This window comes from Lynx canadensis, chromosome E1 (genome assembly GCF_007474595.2).
Source record: "Lynx canadensis isolate LIC74 chromosome E1, mLynCan4.pri.v2, whole genome shotgun sequence".
Taxonomy (NCBI): Eukaryota; Metazoa; Chordata; class Mammalia; order Carnivora; family Felidae; genus Lynx; species Lynx canadensis.
In genome coordinates this window covers 15,415,822-15,434,615 of record NC_044316.2, presented here as the reverse complement: position 1 = coordinate 15,434,615, position 18,794 = coordinate 15,415,822, and the positions used below count along the sequence as shown (strand labels likewise).

The 18,794-nt window shown below is 50.5% G+C and overlaps 3 protein-coding genes across 5 annotated transcripts; 1 reads left to right on the top strand and 2 right to left on the bottom strand.

The window, feature by feature from the left end:
• Positions 1–1,537: 1,537 nt before the first annotated feature.
• LOC115501722 (diazepam-binding inhibitor-like 5) lies at positions 1,538–1,929 on the bottom strand. The gene has a single exon (XM_030296885.1). It carries the CDS (start codon positions 1,927–1,929, stop codon positions 1,666–1,668), a length of 264 nt encoding a protein of 87 aa, XP_030152745.1. The 3' UTR covers positions 1,538–1,665.
• Positions 1,778–9,169, top strand: GEMIN4 (gem nuclear organelle associated protein 4). The gene is made up of 2 exons (XM_030296880.1): positions 1,778–2,942; positions 5,808–9,169. The coding sequence occupies exons 1-2, from the start codon at positions 2,933–2,935 to the stop codon at positions 8,972–8,974; spliced, it is 3,177 nt and encodes a 1,058-aa protein (XP_030152740.1). The 5' UTR covers positions 1,778–2,932; the 3' UTR covers positions 8,975–9,169.
• A 1,056-nt stretch (positions 9,170–10,225) lies between these two features.
• TLCD3A (TLC domain containing 3A) lies at positions 10,226–17,475 on the bottom strand. Of its 3 annotated transcripts, XM_030296882.1 has the most exons (5): positions 17,267–17,466; positions 16,763–16,846; positions 13,604–13,808; positions 12,338–12,433; positions 10,226–11,893 (listed from the first exon to the last, which is right to left on the bottom strand). In XM_030296882.1, exons 1-5 carry the CDS (start codon positions 17,386–17,388, stop codon positions 11,624–11,626), a joined length of 777 nt encoding a protein of 258 aa, XP_030152742.1. In that variant the 5' UTR covers positions 17,389–17,466; the 3' UTR covers positions 10,226–11,623. The 3 variants fall into 3 exon arrangements, with proteins under 3 accessions (XP_030152742.1, XP_030152743.1, XP_030152744.1); XM_030296883.1 differs by lacking the exons at positions 16,763–16,846; positions 17,267–17,466 and adding an exon at positions 14,391–14,827; XM_030296884.1 differs by lacking the exons at positions 10,226–11,893; positions 13,604–13,808 and having other exon boundaries at positions 12,376–12,433; positions 17,267–17,475.
• Positions 17,476–18,794: the final 1,319 nt, after the last annotated feature.

Below are 18,794 nucleotides of genomic sequence, written 5' to 3'. Positions count from 1 at the left end.
GAGAGAGAGAGAATCCCAAGCAGGCTCTGCACTGTCAGCCCAGAGCCCGATGTGGGGTTCAAACTCACATGTGAGATCATGACCTGAGCTGAAATCAAGAGTTGGAAGCTTAACCCACTGAGCCACCCAGATGCCCCTCCATTATTATTTTTAAGTAATTCACATTTAATGTGAATCAGGGTCCTAAAAGCATCAAAATGTGCTTATAATATCCTCCAAAGAAGAGAGGACAGCACAACTATTGTACAACTATAAACTATTTGCCCAGTTTATAGTTACAATAGTTCTCTAGTCACAGACACCACTGGTGTCCTGGGGACACTTTATTCTCAAGTAATATATCTACTTAGTCTATAGCCACTTCCTGTAAATACATGAACAGAAGATCCTAAAGATCTTTGGTTTCCTTTGTCCTCCGAAGTCTTTATGGTTGTTGCTTCTATTGTTTAAGGGTCCTTCATGAACTGGAGCTGACCTGATGTCATGATCTGTGAAAATAGTTTTTGAGGAAAAGTATTGGGAAGTTCCATGCCACAGCAGAGCTTTTTCTCTGAAATGTCTTTAGTAATAGCACTCCATATCCCAGTGCACTTTTTGTCCATCGATGCCTCCGTGATAATCAACACTAAGAAGTGGAAGCTGAGCTCAGGCACTTTGGCCTTTGCATGGGTCAAGGGGTGGGTTGTCTTTCTGAAACAAATTTGGGGGCGCCTGGGTGGCTTAGTCAGTTGAGTGTCCAACTTTGGCTCAGGTCATGGTCTCACGGTTCTTGAATTTGAGCCCTGCGTCAGGCTGTCAACCCAGAGCCCGCTTGGGATCCTCTGTCCCCCACCCTCTGCCCCTCCCCTGCTTGTGCTTGCACTCTCTCACTACCACAAATAAACAAACATAAACAAATAAATAAACTCATTTACATGTACACATCTTGTCCTACCGACATGCAAGCAGAAAGCAGGGTTAACTACAGACTAATCCCAAGGAAATTTTGGTTGCATTCAGAGGCTGGGATTTTGAAACCATCTGCTTCAGTGTTTCTCATCTGCTATGTTGTCATGCATCAATTACGTCACTAAATGTTTGACTTCCCTCAAATAATTAACTTCATCAGGCCTATGTTCCAGTGGGGCTTTGGGAAGTAGGACTTGACTTGAGCTTTTTGGAAGACAAAGACCCTTTCCCCTCAGTAATGTTGGGTTAGTAGTGAACAGACAACCCCTGAAGAGAGAGGAGCCTCAGCCTCCTCCTTCCTTCTCCTTTCCCCTGAGAGGCCTAGCCTCTGGAGAATGGTCTTTGTGACTGACCTCAAATCTTGGGGCAATTTCCATAGCCTGATTCTTCCCCCAACCCCTCTACTCCTGCCAAATATCTATCTGGGAATAGGAAGGCTGGGAGCTCTTAGAATCCTACATGAAGCCAGTTTTGATGGAACTCTCCCTAGTGGAGAGGCTGTTTTCATATATTTTGGACACCTCCCCAGGATTCTTGCAGTCACTTTGAGTGTAATCACCTGTGAGCAAACAGTCACTCTCATGCAGTTTAAGTGATTTATTGAGGTCTCTCAGCTACAGTTGTTATGGCTTCATGACATTTCAGCCATCAGACTTTTAAGAAGTCCTTTTCCCTACCAGAGGAGCCATGCCACTTCATTCTGTTTGGCACTCCTCCTTATCCACTGTCATTTTTCTTCAGTTCTTCCACTTTGGCAACATAGATCCTCATGGCATCCATCTTGGACATCCCTTTGTTCTCGTTCCATGCCTCCCACTTGGCCTTGGCTTTCACATCTGTGGCAGGTGGGGCAGGGATGTTGCAGTCGCCCTGGGTGGCCTGTTTGTAGAAGCTGTACACCAACAGTTTCTCCTGATCACTCACAGGTCCCTTCAACTGCTTGACAGCAGCGCAGGCCATCTCAAACTCTACTTGGCACATTGGGGGAACTGAGGCCGGGCCCCTGTGTCTTTTCTAGGTGACAGTTGGCACTGGAGGATGGAGGATGGAGAGTTAGAAACACTGGAGGCTAGTAATTAGGTCTCGGAAGAGTGAAAGGGAGCAAAGGAGACGGTAATGTTTGAGAACACGGGAGGTCCATGTGTGTCTTCCCAGTGAGAAGTCCAATGTGTTTTTATAAAGTTCAGATTGCAAACTGAGGCTCATTGGATTGGATCTCCCCTCCTATTGCTCTGGCTGACAAAATGCATTTTCTGGGGAGGGTAACCAGTAACATTTCACAGGCATCTATTATGATGCCAGAAAATTTAGGATGCTGTGCTGCTGCTATGAGAGGAAGGCACTCTGGGGAGCGGGGGGAGGGCGGGTTGTGCGTCTGGGGGGGCAGATGGTCTTGAGTGAGACCAGGCAGACCCGCTAGAGGCGAAGACGCCTCTGAGTGGCACATCTGTGCTGGTTAATGGGCAGCCGGGGGAGCGTGTTCAGTGCGGGTAATCCCGGGGGTTACTGTATGGGAGTGAAAGCGGAACCTGGGATGGAGCTAGTGGGTAGGAGCCACTGGGACTCAGAAGGCTGGGCTGTGCAGAGACTGAACACAAGCGGTGTTGAGCGCGCGGGCAAAGGGAGCTGTAGAGCCCAGGGGCCAGTGACCGGACGGACGTTTGGGGGCGGGGCGGGGCACGCAGGGCGGAAACGAAGTGCGAGTTCTTGCCTGTTGGCTGGTTGGAAGCCTCGGGCCGGTAGGGGGCGATGTGGGCCGGGCTGCCTGGGCGCCGCTGACCTGTCGGTGAGGACCGCGCGTGCGCGCGGAGCGGCGGGAGGATCGCGACCGACCGCGCGGAGCCGGGGCTGAGATTGTGGGCGGGGGCTGAGGCGCACGGCCCATTGTCCCGCCCCCCGGAACTGCCCATTGTGCTGTAGCGCCTGCGCTGCGCTCGCGGCCTCGCGGGGGAGGGGCGGCCTCACGGCCGCTGGCGTCGCCGCCATGGACCTAGGTGGGTGTCTCTGGTGCCGGTCCTCGGCCCTCCTGGTCCGCGTCCCGAGACGGGGGACGAGGGCGGTGCTGAGCGGGTCCGGGCTAAGGGAGACCTCCGGGCTGGGGAGGGTTTTGGAGGGCGGGGTTATCCTTGGAGGCCGGGGGTCGGGAGGCCGGGATCTAACCCCGGCCCGGCAGCTCCTTGGCCGGCATCTTGCTCCCTCCGGACGCCTTTCCACGTGAAGGGCGAAGCGGATGTGAAGTTAGATTTTCCTGAAGGTGGACAGGCAGGGTTTGTGCACGTGCTTTGGAAAATGCCCGGCTCAGAAGACGCCCGGGGGAATCCCGGATACCCCGACAGTCTCATTTATTGAATGGCTACCGAGTTGTTGAGCAAGCGTCTTACGCTCTTGAGGTCCTCGTAGATATAACGGGGACGATGATAATGTATCCACCACACAGTTTGGGGGCCTTTGGATTGAGAGCACGTGTATACAGTGTCTGGTACGGTGCCTTGTGCACAGCTAACGTTCATGCGACCAGCAGCTGTGGGGAGGGCCGCAGCAGCCGAGGGACACTTTTGAACTTCTGTGCCTTTGACTCAGAATCCTCACAGGCAGGGTCTGCGGGAAGGGAGGGGAGACCTAGTATAACTCGGTGGCTCCTTGTCCAGCCTCCCACCCTGCTAGCCATGCTCTTACGGAGATAGGACCAGGAGGCTGTTCTGAGAGAGCTGGGGTGAGGCACCCCGAGATGTGCCAGTAGAAATGTAGTCCTATCCCCAGTAAGCTCTTCAGTGGTGGAACAGGAGAGAGTTTGGAGCCCTGCAGCTGTGGTGATTTCTGTCCCAGCCCCATTACGCTGTAGTAGAGACATTCTGAGCAAACTCTTCCTGAATCTCAGTGTTCCCATCGCTACAGCAGAAATGGTCAGCAGGTTGATTTGAAGATTCAAAAAGATCTCGCACAGTGCCTGACACGGAGTAAACACTTAATAAACATAGGGAGGGAGTTACAAGCACCAGTTAGCCAGGAGTAATAAAAATACTTATGATTTGCCCAGCTGTTAACCGATAGCTCCTGGGACTTAACTCCTTCAGGTAGCACAGTGAACATACCATCTCTGGAAAGTGGGTATTGGGGGCCAAACATTTGGGCTGAGCTGATTGTGCAATAAAATTAAATGTACAGATTCATGGGGGGCATATTTTGGGGTCCTAGGAGACCAACCTGAACCAAAAAAAGTGGGGGGGGAAGGGGCAGAATCCCCAGTGAGACCCCTCAGGCAACCTGATCTTCCCTGGGAGTCTGCCTTGACCACTGGGGGTCCAGGTGAATTGCCTTCACCAGTTGGTTGGATAATCCTTTGCCTTTAGCTGCTCCCTCAAAGTTGAAGGGCAGGACTTTTTTAAATCTGAATCAAGGCTCTCACTTGCTGGCTTCTGGCCTGTATAAATGGGAAAGATGGGTTCTTGGAGGCATGAGGGAATGAGGAAGGGGTGGCATCTCCATGCCCTGGAAAAGGGGAGAGAAGTCAGGAATACTCAATAGTGAGTAGTGTTTGTACTCTTATTTTGTTTCCGGGCCGGAAGAAGCTTACTTGAGGAAGACCTATGTCCTTTCCTATTATTGAGCTGGGGAAGGCAAAGAATAGTGACAAGGTTCTGGTCCTGCCAACAATGGAAAGATTTGGGGGGAATCAACGTTTATTGAGCACTTACCAGGCTCTTTGTAGCCAGATGCTTACTGTAGCTATATCTTATTTAACGCTCAGCAGCTCTGGGAGATGGAATCGGGAGCTAACAGCAACCACCTCTGCCAAGGGCTTAGCTAATATTATCGCTTGTTCCTCACAGTCCTAATAGGAAGTCTCTATTTTCCCCACATACACAGAAGGGAAGCTCAGAGAAGAATCTAAGATTGCACTGCTTTTAAATGGTTGAACTAGGATTTAAAGCTGTGTCTAATTAAACATCCCAAAATGCCTTCCTTGAGAAGTCTGTTGATTCATGGCTCACTGGAGGAAGAACTTTTCTTTCTTAATCTAGTATTTTTTTGTGTCGACCTCTCGGTTTCTACCAGAGAACCAGAGCCTTCAGTAGCTTGTTCTGGTTTGACAGAAAGAGCTATGGGGTAAACTGTTTCCCTGAAAGGCAGAACATTTGAAATCTGTTTGCAAGACAAGGCTGTAAGGGAAAGGAAGGACGGCAAGGCTTGTCTGATTGCTTCTATGCCCACAGCCCTGGCCTGTGCCCCTCTTAGGCTATATCATTACTTAGAGGCTCAATTGTCACATTCCACACTACTCACTTGGTGGCCCCTGCAGTTTGGTACTGCCGTGATATCTCTCTCTCTCAGCCTTCCTCCCCATATCCTCTGCTGGCCCATCCTGTGCCGGAGGGCCTAGCCCTTCCCTTTTCACATGCTTTTCCTGCAGGATCTCATTTACTTTGTTCATTCCATTGATCCCCTCTGGGTGGATATCTCCCTGAGCTACATTTCAGGATGGACTCTCCTCCTGGGTGTCAACCCCACCTTTCCATTGCTGGAGGATGTTTCTACCTTAATGTTCTACCTCAAACTCCAAATGACCCAAACTGAACAGTGGGTTCCTCCAAAACTGTTCTCATTCTTCTTTGTCTTCCCAATCCAGGCTAGAGAGTATGGGAGTCCTTTTTTATTCCTCAGGCAAGTCCTTTTGACTCCAGCTCTGCAGCAGCTCTTGGAACTATCCCTTCTTCCCAGTCTCACTGAACCCTTCTCATGTTCAACTCTGATAATGACAACCAGCCTATACTAACTGATGTCTCTTTGCCTCTAACTCCTTCTAATTATTTTAAAGATTTTTCACCACATTCTGTCTTGTTCGGTTTCTCTCTGTGCAGGACCCTTGAATATCTGCGAAGAAATGACTATTCTTCATGGAGGCTTCTTGCTCGCTGAGCAGCTGTTCCACCCCAAGGCACTGGCAGAATTGACAAAGTCTGACTGGGAGCATGTTGGGCGGCCCATTGTGGAGGCCCTAAGGGAGATCTCCTCCACCACAGCACATTCCCAGCCATTTGCCTGGAAGAAGAAAGCTCTGATCATCATCTGGGCCAAGGTTCTTCAGCCCTACCCTGTCACCCCTTCTGACACTGACACTCGGTGGCAGGAAGATGTGTTCTTCTCAGTAGTCAACATGATCCCTACCATCAATCACACAGTGCTTTTTGAGCTGCTCAAGTCTCTGGAAGCTTCTGGACTCTTTATCCAGCTCCTGATGGCCCTGCCCACCACTATCTGCCGTGCAGAACTAGAGCACTTTTTGGAGCACATGTCTGTTGACACTTCTTCAAAGGATGTGGCCTTTTTCCTCAGTGTCTGGTGGGAAATGATAAAGCACAAAGGCAATCAGCAGGACCCCCTGCTCTCCCAGTTTAGAACAATGGCCCATAAGTACTTGTCCTCTTCAGATGAGTTCTCCCATCCTCCAAAGAGGTTTAAGTCAGACCCAGATGTGTGTCCTACTATGCCCCTATTGGCCATGCTGCTCACTGGGTTGAAACAAATCCAAAATCGAATCCTGTGCCCCGGGATGAAGTGCTATGCGCTAGCCAACTTGGCTGACATGTTGACGGTGTTTGCACTAATGGAGGACGACCCCCAGGAAGTGTCTGCAACTGTGTATCTGGACAAACTGGCTGCGGTGATCTCCGTGTGGAATTTGGACACCCAGAACCCGTATCACCAACAGGCACTGGCAGAGAAGGTAAAGGAAGCAGAACGGGACATCAGCCTGACTTCCCTGGCCAAGCTCCCAAGCGACACAGTTTTCATCGGGTTGGAGTTCATGTGCAGCCTGCTGCGAGAGTGGGGGGAGGAGCTGCAGACCGTGCTCAACAGCAGCCAGGGGACAAGTTATGACAGCTACCGGCTGTGTGATAGTCTGACTTCCTTCAGCCAGAACTTGAAGCTCTACCTGGATTCCACCAGCTTGTCTAAGGAGGAGGGGCAGGTGGTCTCTGAGCTGGCAGAGTGTGTAGGGGACTTCCTAAAGAAAACAAACAGGGTGCTGAAGAACAAGGGCTTCGAGAAGGACATCACTGCCTCGATCGCCATGGCCATCATCGACCAGAAGATGGACCGGCATATGGAAATGTGCTACATTTTTGCTTCTGAGAAGAAGTGGGCTTTCTCAGATGAGTGGCTAGCCTGCCTGGTAAATAACCAGCCTCTCTTCCAAGAGCCGGACTTGTTGTTAAAGCTGTTGCAAACGGTGATGGAAGTCACCGCGACAGACAGAGCCATCCCTGAATCTCAGATCAAACAAGTGATCAGCCTGATCCTGGAATGTTATGCAGACCTCTCACTGCCAGACAAAAATAAAGTCCTATCAGGCACCCTGCGCTCCTGGGGGCGAAAGGGTCTGTCTGAGAAGTTGGCTTACTTGGACGGGTTTCAGGAAGACCTCAATACAACTTTTAACCAGCTCGCACAGAGTGCCTCTGAACAGGGCTTAGCTAAAGCTGTAGCTTCTGTGGCTCGCCTGGTAATTCTGTACCCAGAGATCACGGTGAAGAAAATGTGCAGCATGGCTGTGGTCAATCTTGGCACTCACAAGTTCCTGGCTCAGATTCTCACTGCCTTCCCTGCCCTTAGGTTCATGGAAGAGCAGAGTCCAAATCCACCCACCAATTTTGTGGTGTCATGCCTCAAAGAAACCGTCTGGAGAAAGTTCTCTACACCCAAGGAAGAAAAGCAATTTTTGGAGCTCCTGAGCTGTCTCATGACCCCTGTGAAGCCCCAGGGTATCCCAGTTGCTGCTCTTCTTGAGCCAGATGGAGTGCTAAAAGAGTTCGTCCTGCCCTTCTTGATGCTAGATGTCAAAGAGGTGGACCTCAGTTTGAAGATCTTCATCCAGACTCTCCAAGCAAATGCATCTTTAGAGGGATACTGGCTGCAGACCTGTTCTCCGTTCCCTCTCATCTTCAGCTTGTGCCAGCTGCTGGATTGCTTCAGCAAATACTGGCAGCTCCCCAAAGAGAAGCGGTGCCTCTCTTTGGATGGGAAGGATTTGGTGATCCATATCCTGGAGATCCTCTGTGAGATTGTATTGGCTAATGCTGAGACCTTCTCCCCGGACACATGGATCAAGTCCCAGTCTTGGCTCCACCGGAAGCTGGAACAGCTCGATTGGACAGTGCGCTTGAGAATGAAGAACCTCTTTGAGGGCCACTTCAAGTGTGAGGTGCCGGCCACACTTTTTGAGATCTGTAAGCTTTCTGAGGACGAGTGGACCTCCCAGGCCCACCCTGGGTACGGGCCAGGCACAGGGCTTCTTGCCTGGATGGAGTGCTGCTACCTCTCCAGCAGCATCTCTGAGCAGATGCTTTCCCTCTTGGTGGTAGATGTGGGCAACCCTGAGGAGGTCAGATTGTTCAGCAAGGGCTTTCTGGTGGCCCTGGTACAAGTCATGCCTTGGTGCAGCCCCCAGGAGTGGCAGTACCTTTACCAGTTGACCAGGAGACTATTGGAGAAACAACTCCTACATGTTCCTTATAGCCTGGAATATATTCAGTTTGTTCCTCTGCTCAACCTGAAGCCCTTTGCCCAGGAGCTCCAACTCTCTGTACTCTTTCTGAGAGCCTTCCAGTTTCTCTGCAGCCAGAGTTGTCGTAATTGGCTTCCTATGGAAGGCTGGAGCCATGTGGTCAGACTTCTCTGTAACAGTCTGACCAACCTCCTGGACTCTGTTAGGTTGATACAGTCAGTTGGCCCTTGGGCTCAAGGACAAGAACAGGACCTGACCCAGGAAACCCTGTTTTTTTATACCCAGGTATTCTGTCATGTTCTGCACATCATGGCCATGGTCCACCAAGAAGTGTGTGAACCTCTCTACGTCTTGGCCTTGGAAATCCTCACCTGCTACGAAACCCTGAGCAAGGCCAACCCTTCTGTTAGTTCCTTGCTCCAGAAGGTAAATGAGCAGCGTTTCTTAAAGTCCATCGCCGAGAACATTAGCCCCGAGGAGCGGCGCCAAACCCTGCTGCAGAAGATCAGCAACTTCTGACCTTTGTAGATCAGAAAACAGCTGGGCCCTCAACATGGGTGGGGTCTCTAGGGGTCGAGCTGAGAAACATAAACTTTTCAGTTATGTGAAATTGTACACAAGCTAAGAAGGTATATGGCAGTAACTATAAAGAAAATAGTTTCTTAGATGTTTATAACGTACAAATTATAAAATTCTCTTCTGAGTTTTATCCTGTCTCTTGAGTCTTTCTCGTCAATAGTCTAGGCTTAGAGATTCTCTGACATTGGACTCAGCTGGAGTCTTAAAGATCAAGGCAACCTGGGAGGAACTTGTTCATAACTGGACCTATCCACCCTAGAATTTGGCAAATGAGTCCAAAGGTGAAATCACCCAAGTGGAAAAATTACCAGGTATGTTCTTTTGCACTGAAACCCCTTTCCAGAGTCATTTCGTGCTACCTTGGAAAGGGCAACAAGGAAAAGCACTCCCTTCTGCCAGCAAGTGGCTGTGTGATTTGTGTGCCCAAACAGCCTGCACCACTGTAAAAGAACGTTGGACCAAGAAAATTAAATGTCAGGGGGTAGACTACTAACCTTAAGTAAATGGGTGACTTTGGAATTGGAGTACGGTCTTAACTCCATTCAGTGGACCCAGGAGGGGCTGTGTGAAACCAGGTCTGGTAAACACAGCAGAGATGGGTATAAAGGATGGGTACAGTTATCTTCTGCCTAGGGTAAGTTGTCATGGTTTTGAAGAGTGGGAGCAGGCAGTGGTGTGTGCAGAAGCATGAAGATGCAAATTTAACATGTCTGGGTATATCCCAGAACTATGAGAACTGGTTGGGGAGATGTTTAATTTGGGAGGTAGGGAAAGGAAAAGGATATGCCCCGTCACCTTCCTGTGCATACCTTCCCTCAAAATGGGGCATTATTCTGGTTCCCGCCCCCGCCTTAAGTGGGTTGGCTTAGTGGCCTACATTTGGTTTTCAACCCTCCCAATTCCTCTAATTGGGACTTACATAGGAAGGGAAGAAAGCACCAAAAGTTACCTGATCAATATGCTTGAACTCTAGGACCCTACAATGTATTCTTGGAACCCCAGAAACGTTAGAGTAAGGTATGAACTAGGCCCTCTTAGACACTGACAGCATGACCACACCCCCAACACCCCCACTTCTTCCAGGTGCATGGATGGGCCAGAAACCATAGCACACAACAGTGACTCCAGTCAGGTCACAGGATGGGTCTGGAAAGAAGTCTGTATTGATGTATTTCACAAATGAGAGGAAGCTGGGAGATATTAGTGCAATTTAATCACCACAGGGGTGATTTATAAAGATACACTGATAATAAAAATGGTAAAAAAAAAAAAAAAATACAGCATTTTAGGTTTTTTAAATGGCACCCATTAAAGACTGAAACAGTCAAAATTTGAGACACCGTTACATACCCAGTACTTTAAAAGTTCATGGACAACAATGAATTAAAAGGCACTTTAAAAACATCTAGATTTTTACTACCACTTGAAAAAACACTTCATGGTAGCAGTTTCTAAAAACCATCCTAGTTGATAAGGAACGATTAGTACTGGCACCAGAGGATCCTATTTGCAAGTGGCGGGTGAAGGAGTCAGTCCACAGGATGTATTTTGGCCAGCGCTGTCTTGCGCTCTTGCTCTCCAGCCTTCTGTGGCAAAGTGGCCGTACGCTCACGTAGGAACAGGCTTTGGGACACAGGCTCTGGTTTATCAGGCAGCCTGGATGAGACATCTCACGGTTTGGAATACAGAAGCCTGTTTCCATGTCATATGGAAAGGGCAGTGTCAAAGCAGGGTTACCCAGTAAAGAGCTTGATAGGCACCGTTCGCTTTACCCCTATCGTAACAACGGTATCCTGTGCGTGTGGATACGGGGAAAGCTGGGCTTGAGGGAACGTGCTAAAAAAGGAACAGCATCTGTGACTTTACAACAAGCTCACATGTTTGACACTGGTCTTCCCAAGGCAGCCTACGAAGGCGCTATCGGCCTCTCTGCCTACTCAAGTGCTGTAGGTTCCTTTCCCCACCTCTTACCCTGCTGCCAGCGAGACTTCTGAATGGAAGTCAGTGGACACGAGAATTCAGTGTTGGCACGTGGATGACAGGATGAGGCATGGGACGAATGGGTTATCTAGTAAATGATAAAAAACTACCTACACACAGTGATTTTCCCAGGCCAACATCACAAGAACTGACGTGAAGAACCAAGTCTTGCTTCTGCTGGCCCGGTATGTGTGGATACTGCCCTGAGTGGTTGGAAAGGTGGGTAGCCACCAATATTAGGGCCAGGCGGGTGCCCAAACACTTACCACCCTAGTCTACCTGTCTCCATACCCCATGCTTCTACCTCCCAGAACCTTTGAGCTAAGACCCAAGGAAGGATCCTTGGGCTTGCATTGAAACCACCTTGCTACCAATGGAAATCTGACAGAAGCCAATAGTTGTTACTAAGAAAAAAGTGCTTTTGCAAATGGGGTAGGTTAGAAGAGGGAGGTAATATGAATATTCTTTAGAAAAACTCAAATTCCTCTGCTTATCAATACCCCAAGGGCTGAGGCCACCCAGGGCACAATTTGGTCCGTAGAATATTGATTGAGTGGAGGAGGCAGCTGGTGTGAGGAGGCACCCTCACTGCCCGACTCCGGAGAGCAATTACCCATCCTTTCGGGCTGGGGGAGCATCAAAGAGCCGTGTTGCCTTTTTGCACAGCAGAGAGAACCAGTAGATCTGGGGAGCGATGAGGAAGCCATTGGCCACGTTGCAGTAGAAAGGGATATTGAATGGCACTTGGAGTAGGCTTAGTCCCTGCTGTTGGCCATAGGACCAGTACATGAAAGGGAAAAGAAGGATCCGACAGCAGAGGAAGGTGGTCAGTGTGAGGATTCCGTTCACTTTGTATAGAAGGGTATGCTGCTGCTTTAACTGCAAGAGAAGAGGGAAGGAGAATGCAGAGTCACCAAAAGGCTGTGCCTTCAGGGAACGACTAGCCCAAGCCCCACCGCAGTAAGGGCCAAGCATCTAGTCTTCTGACACTTGTAGAAAAGAGGACTGAATGCCACTGTATTTATGTGTGCATACAGACTCGTGGTTTTTCCAATACTGATACTGAATTTGGCATAAGCTGCCCAGCCGACAGGCATACGGAAACTGAATTAAAAAAAAAAAAATCAACCTGTATCAAATTGGAATCAGAAGTACAATTTCAACCCCATCGGCTCAGAACACCAACTGACCTTTAGGTCTGTTCAGTGGTTTCCTATCCCCACTATTCCTAGCACGAAGGGATTTCTCTAAACCCCACAATCTACCCAGGAAGAGCAGAGTCGGCTTCCTCCGCACAGCTACTGCCGTCTCACTCATACGTGCCTGAATCAGAACTCTGCCCAGCGACACAAATGGAGTGCTCAGTTCTGCCGTGAAGATACAGCCAACAAAGAAGTCACCAAGGTCTCCCCTAAGCTTCTGCGGAAGGAAAAGGGGAGGGAGGAAAAAAGGGGAAATAAGACATAGAGGTTAAGGAATCACCAGAAGGAAAATTCCAACTAGGGCTATTGAGAAGGGTGACCACGAGAGAGCACGAAAGGAAAGGGAAAGGCTAAATGAGCAAGTACAGGCCCAGTGAATGTGCTGCTGCTTCCACAGCAGTGACATTTTGATGGCCAAATCCCTAGGATCCAGAGGCAGCTTCAGATCAGCTGACTGCATCACACACCAAGCTTTTTCTGAATTTCAATGTCAGCCGGAAGGAACCGTGTAGCCTGCTTTTGGGTATCTAACTTTGTCACGCCAAGGGCATTTAGCCAGTTTGAGTCAACAAAATATGTGCCAGACCCTGTGCTGGATGTTAGGGTCCCAGAGCAATCAGGTGAAGCTTCTTGAAGAATGTAATATACCCTACCACTCCTTTTATCTTCTTAAGAAAAACCAGGATAGCCCCTCTGTCACCTCGTACCACTGGGTACAATAAGTAAACTCTTAGGGCCCTGGTTTCTTTATCTATGGTACAGGGCTAATAATATCTAATTATTCTCTAATAACTTCTGATCATAGATAGAAAGCTACAAGCACCTGTCACCTGGTAGGCACTCAAAATTACTAATTTCCTTCCGGCATTCCCATTCTCTTCCTCATTGGGTGGGTTTTTGTGGGGAAATGGATCCAAGGAGAAATTATGAGGCTCTCTGCTTTGAGAGTGTGCTTCTGTGATCTCAAAATAGTGCATACAGTACTCTCCGGCACTGTTAGAGCAAATGGCCAGTTGACTGAGCTGCTCTCGTTTCTTTAAAACAATTTTTATGTTGCCCTGCATTGTGTCTTCAATTGTTCTTATATTGTATAAGCTAAAGACAGAACCTTTGACAGAGCCTGGGAGTCACAGAGGGCTGGGGGCTTGCATAAAGAGTAATGTCTGTAAGGAGGATCACAGACATTTCAGATCTTTTTTTTTTTTTTTTTTTTTTTCCTGCAGGATCTGCCTGGGACGTTTTACTGCTTAAGTGGCTGGCCCAGGAGAGCGGGTGCAGCAGGGAAGGGGAAGGCAAGACATTACTCAGAGGCAACAGTCAAGATAGCCAGTTTAACAGGAGAAAATGAGTGACTGAGTCTGCTGGTGGCTGTGCTGGAAGGCCATACCTGTGCCACTGGCACAAGGACAAACAGAATGACCGCATGGTGCGTGATCATGAGACGGTTTTTACTTAGGAAGCTCTGAAAAGTGGTGAGGGACTGTCTGCGGCTCTGGTCTCCAGTTCGGTACCATTCACAGAGGTACATGGCGTAGGAGTCATAGATCATGTATGGAATCAAGAACCAGACGTACTCCCGGGCAAGCCAGTGCCTAAAAGAAAGCATATGAACGGTCCGTGAAATAACTATGGATCTCAATTATGAAAGCTCAAAGCCGACTTCTTCTCAAACACATCCCCTTCAACTTTGTACCTGATTGTTTCTTACTCCAAATACTTTACAATGGAGACACTGACAGTGACAAGGTGAGTGAAAAATTTTCTCTGAGTGACAGGGCAAATTCCTAAGTGTCAAAAGCAGAAAACTAGGATCCACTCAGGACCACGGAGCCAGCTGTCACTATTTCTCTGACTTAGCTACTCATTTCTAATGGGCTTTCTGGTGTTTTTTGATATAAGTTAACTTTGATATCGATATCGCTACAAATGATTCAATAGCCTCACCAAGAAACTGGTTTGAAGGTAGGTGTCCCAAATGCCAAATCAAATATTTCCCGTTTGACTTCACTTAGTTGCTCAATAGCTGGGAGTTCCTCTTGCATCTGCTTGCAACCCCACTGTAGGGAGTTTCTGGGAGCTACCCTGACCATTTTCTTTAGAATTCTATGGCTAATCCCAATTGCACTCATTAAGAAAAATACATCTGGAAATGAGCCCAGAGCCCAAGGACTTACCTTACAGCAGTCAGACACCAGAAGAGAAGCTGGGACAAAAGACAGTGTTCCCATTTGCTTGTCCAAAGGGGCTGAATCAACATTTGCAGAATCTAAATGACTGTGTATCACTGCCCCAGAGCAGATTAGAAGTCTCTAATTTCTACACTTTTGTTCCCAAATGATAAATAATCATTCTATAGGTAATGTGGAAAAAAAAAATCAACATAGAAATCATATGCTATGCTGAGAAGGAACAGCTTCACTCAGTCAGCAGATTTTTGCTGTGCACCTGTCAGGTAGAAGTAATTTAGTTTTCTGGTTCTCAACCCGAATTCAGAATCACCTGCAGTGCTTGCTGAGGACTCTGTTTTTAAGATGATCTAGGTACCTCTAGAACATCCTTAGGCAGGAGTTCCTGAGTGGTTCAGCTGGTTAAGCATCTGACACTTGATTTTAGCTCAGGTCATGATCTCATGGTTCTTGAGATAGAGCCCCGCCTTGGGCTCTGCTGACAGTGCAGAGCCTGCCTGGGATTCTCTCTCTTCCTCTCTCTCTCTCTGCCCCTACCCACCCACCCACCCCCCCCGACTTGCATGCTTTCTCTGTCTCTTCCTCAAAATAATAATAATAACCTTTAAAAAAATCTTCACGCATACATGTAAAGGTGGAGGGCACAGAAATGTGTCTGTCTCTACTGTGTGATCAGAGAATCTAAGGCATAAAGAGACACAAAAGGAGGAAACGGAAAACCAAACTCAGGTGTGCGACCAGGATCAAGCCACTAAACACGTGGAGCTTCTGAGGGGGAGACACCACGCTACAGAATGGGCAATTAATGGCGTACCAGTATCTTCTGAAATGCTTAGTGGCTACTCGCTGCTTGCCCTCATATCAGCTCAGGATAATGCTGTGAAGTCACGTCTGTCAGTTTAATCTTTGCAAAGGAGGCTGGTTTCAAGTTGGATGTGACAAACTGGGGGCAGTGAGGGAACTTGTTGCATGATCAGAAAATGGCCAAAGAGTTGATCTGGCTAACATGCTGTGGTCAGTTGAAAGTTCTGGTGACTGATTGGATGAGATCCAACACAGATCGGATGAGTTTCATCTTCTATCTAGCTGACCCATTCTTATTCTTTGCTCTTCTGAACTCTTTCCTCTTCCTGCAACTCAATAAGAAACTATTTCACCCATTGAACTATGAGACAGGCAGGGCATTGAGCCCCAAAGCAGGAAAGAAGCGACTTAGATCCAGATTCCTTTGTGTCCCCACACTCCAGGGTGGTTCAGCTTCCACCACAGGGACCCACACCCTCAGGTTAGCCCCCGACACCTCAAAAATGGCCAAAGAGAATAAAAACGGAACCCGGCCAAGCTAATGCTGTCAGCCTGTGGTATATGCAGTCAAGGCCACTTGACCTATCTTCTGTCTGCATAGCCCATAATTCCTTGCAGATAGCTGGTTTCGTCTGCAAAAGAGACACAGGAAGAAAAGCGCAAAAGCTACAGGGCAGCACTAACCCAAGGAAGATCCGGACGCTAAGTCTGCAGGCCACAGTGAGGTGGACGCTGCACTCCAGCTCCCATCAAGTTCAGTCTCGACAGGTGAAAAGCAGGGCACTTTGCAGAGTCAACATGAGAAAGGGACTAGAAGAGGCTCTGAGATTTTCCCAGTGTGTTTCATTATCACTCTTTAGGAGAAAGTAAGAGGGGTTCTGGGAACTCAGATGAAAAAAATGGTTTTTTAGAAAAATGGGGGAGGGAGGCACAATTGCTGAGATCTAAACACTGTACAAAGTTAGACCACTCTGGTCTTTATGATTTTCTTCACTAGAGGCACCTTTCCTGACCTGTCTCTGGACCGAGTTCTGATTGGCGTACAAGTCAGTTTTCTGAAAACACTAGAAGCCTCTTCATTGCCTTCAGCAAATCCAGAGGAACCACGGAGCCGCCCTTGTAAAGGCAGGGTTGGTGGATTCACTCCTTTCCACCGAGGGGCTCTCTGCTACCCACACTGGACATACGTTGGCCAATGAAGCTCCAGAGTAGGACCCTAGTGAAATCACTGAAAAGAACCAAAAGCTAGAGTTCCGCTTCCGAGTAATTCTCACACTTAACGTATCTCACAAAGTACTTGGGTCAGTGGCCCACCTTCAGACCTAGACCCGTCATTCACTAGCGTATCTTGGGCTTACTTTCTCCCAAGTGGGCGAGGCCGAAAGACGTACGGAGAGGAAGAGGCACTAATTATGGTGCCCCAGCTTTCCCATCAATCAGCTCCCCAACAGCACGTGCTGATTAAGAACTAGCGCCTGAGAGCCACTCGAATAAGGACACTTCCACAAAGTTCGGCGCTGTCACTGGTGCTGCTTTCACCTGGCGCTGGATGTTACCTGTCCGTGATCACGTCGTTACAGGAGCGGATGATGACGATCCCCGACCCGGTGGCCAACACAGCCTGCACTGAAGAAACCAGTCTAACGTGCGGCAGAAAAGAAAAAAAAAGAAAAAGTCCGGTCCAGGAGACAGCACAAAGCCCAAGCCTTCAACCTGCCTCTCGCGCAGGCGGCCCGGGCGCCAAGGGGGTGAGGGAGAGGGTACTGCCGCCGCCGCCTCGCTCCCCGACCCCCGAGCAGCAGCTTCCCGCCCCGTCCCGCCCCGCGTGGGCGCCCTCCAGCCGGCTCCCTCTCCCTCCCGGGGGGACGCCCGCGGTCTTCCGAGAGCTCCGGCCAGCGCCCCGGAGGGGCAAGGCACCGGGGAGGCAGCCCCCTCGCTTCCTGTCGCCCCCCTTTTCCGCCCTCGGCGCGGCGCAGGGGGCGGGCGCCGGCGGGTCGGGGCGCCGGGCACAGCCCGCGCGCGGCCGGGGTGGGGCGGACGGCGCCCGGCCTCGCCCGTACCTGGTGCTGATCATCACGCAGTCGCTGTCGGTCCAGGCGGGCCGCGCGCGGCGCAGCCCCCAGGTGCACAGTGCGAAGAGCCCCGGGAAGAAGAGCGAGCCGCAGGCCAGCGTCAGCAGCATGGGTGCTCGGGGGTCGGTCGCCGCGCTCGGCGCCTCGGCGTGGCTCAGGTCGGCTCGGCGCGGCTCCCGACTGGCGCGGCCCGCCCGCCCCTGTTTCCACCCTCCGCCGCCGCCGCCGCCGCCCCCGCCCCCGGCCCGGCCCCGGCCCCGGCCCCGGCCCGCCGCGACTCCGGCAGCCGCCGGGCGCTGGCCCCGAGCCCGCGGCGCCACTCCCCGCGTGACCAGGCCGGCGGCCGCGATAGGCGCGGGCCGGCCGGCCGGGGCGGGGTCTCCCCGCCGCCGCCCCTGGGCCCGGAGGCTTCCCCCGGGTTCCCCCGGCCGGCGGGCGAGCTGCGGCCCGGTGAGCTCCGAGGTTGCCGACGCTGCGCCCCGAACCGGCGGTGTGGAGCGTTCGCCGCCGCCTCCGGAGCGGCTGCGGGGCCCAGGCAGTGGTGGGAAGGGCCGAGGCTCTCGGGGCTTCTGTTCCGTCACCGCGGACGCGTCCCCCTCCCTCCCAGACCGGCGCGACCGACGAAACGCCTCGCACCTGCCCTCAGTCCTCCTCTGCTCCCCGGCCCCAGGCAGAGGGTGCGGGCTGGCGGAGGCCGCGAGAAATCCAGGTACGAAGGTGCCTTCGGTCGAGACCCCACCCCCACCCCCAGGGTTGGGGAGCCCTCCGGGCCGGGGCATCTCTCTTTGGCGGAAGGAAGGAGAGGACCGGTGAGCTTGTGGCCATCTGCCTGCCCGGCTTATCTACCAGGCACTTTTGCGTCCAAATAGAGGGGTCTTAAGGAAAAGATCTCTCTGCAGGCCAAACATGGCTTTTCCACGTCCTGCCGCTGCTGCATTTCCTCCGGGGCGGGTCGCTCCTAGAAGCATTAAATCCCCCTACAGAATCCAGCAGATCCTCTCTCAATCTTAGTGAGGCGGAATACCATGTCTGCACACCTTCTGTGGTTCTGCGGTGCTGCCTCTTGCCTGTGAGTCAAGATACTCTCCAGTTTCGGTGACTGTTTTGTTGTTGTTGTTGTTGACAATGTTTTCTTATTTTAAAGTTCTCCATCCAGGTGCCCTAAACTTGAATGGATTGGAAACGACTCATTTCCACTCACGTGGACCGATACAGTAACTTCAACATCACCGGGCTTCTGTCCCTCTTGGGACTTACCAAAGTTTTACTTTGCTTTGATCTCCCTCTTCCGAAGCTGACAAATGTGGGGGGGAAGACAATTCACTTGTGCCTATTGCAATGCAAAGGCTTTGTGGCTCCCTTCCCTTCATCAGCATGCAAAATGCTTACAAAAGCCCTGGAGAGGATTCTGAAATGGAGGTGAGGGAGGCTCAGCCTCTGGGCCACCGTTTGCTCATTTGTGAAACGAAGAGGCTGCCCTACAAGCTCTTTAAGGCTCTTCCAGTTCTAAATTCTT

What these genes read in the sequence shown, in the direction of transcription:
- LOC115501722 (XM_030296885.1), bottom strand. Translation starts at nt 1,929, where the DNA reads ATGTGCCAAGTAGAGTTTGAGATGGCCTGCGCTGCTGTCAAGCAGTTG.
- TLCD3A (XM_030296882.1), bottom strand. Translation starts at nt 17,388, where the DNA reads ATGCTGCTGACGCTGGCCTGCGGCTCGCTCTTCTTCCCGGGGCTCTTC. An exon ending in TGCGTGATGATCAGCACCAG is followed by an intron (nt 16,847 to 17,266) that starts GTACGGGCGAGG and finishes GCCGCACGTTAG; the next exon opens with ACTGGTTTCTTCAGTGCAGG. An exon ending in TGGGCAGAGTTCTGATTCAG is followed by an intron (nt 11,894 to 12,337) that starts GCACGTATGAGT and finishes CTTCTCTTGCAG; the next exon opens with TTAAAGCAGCAGCATACCCT.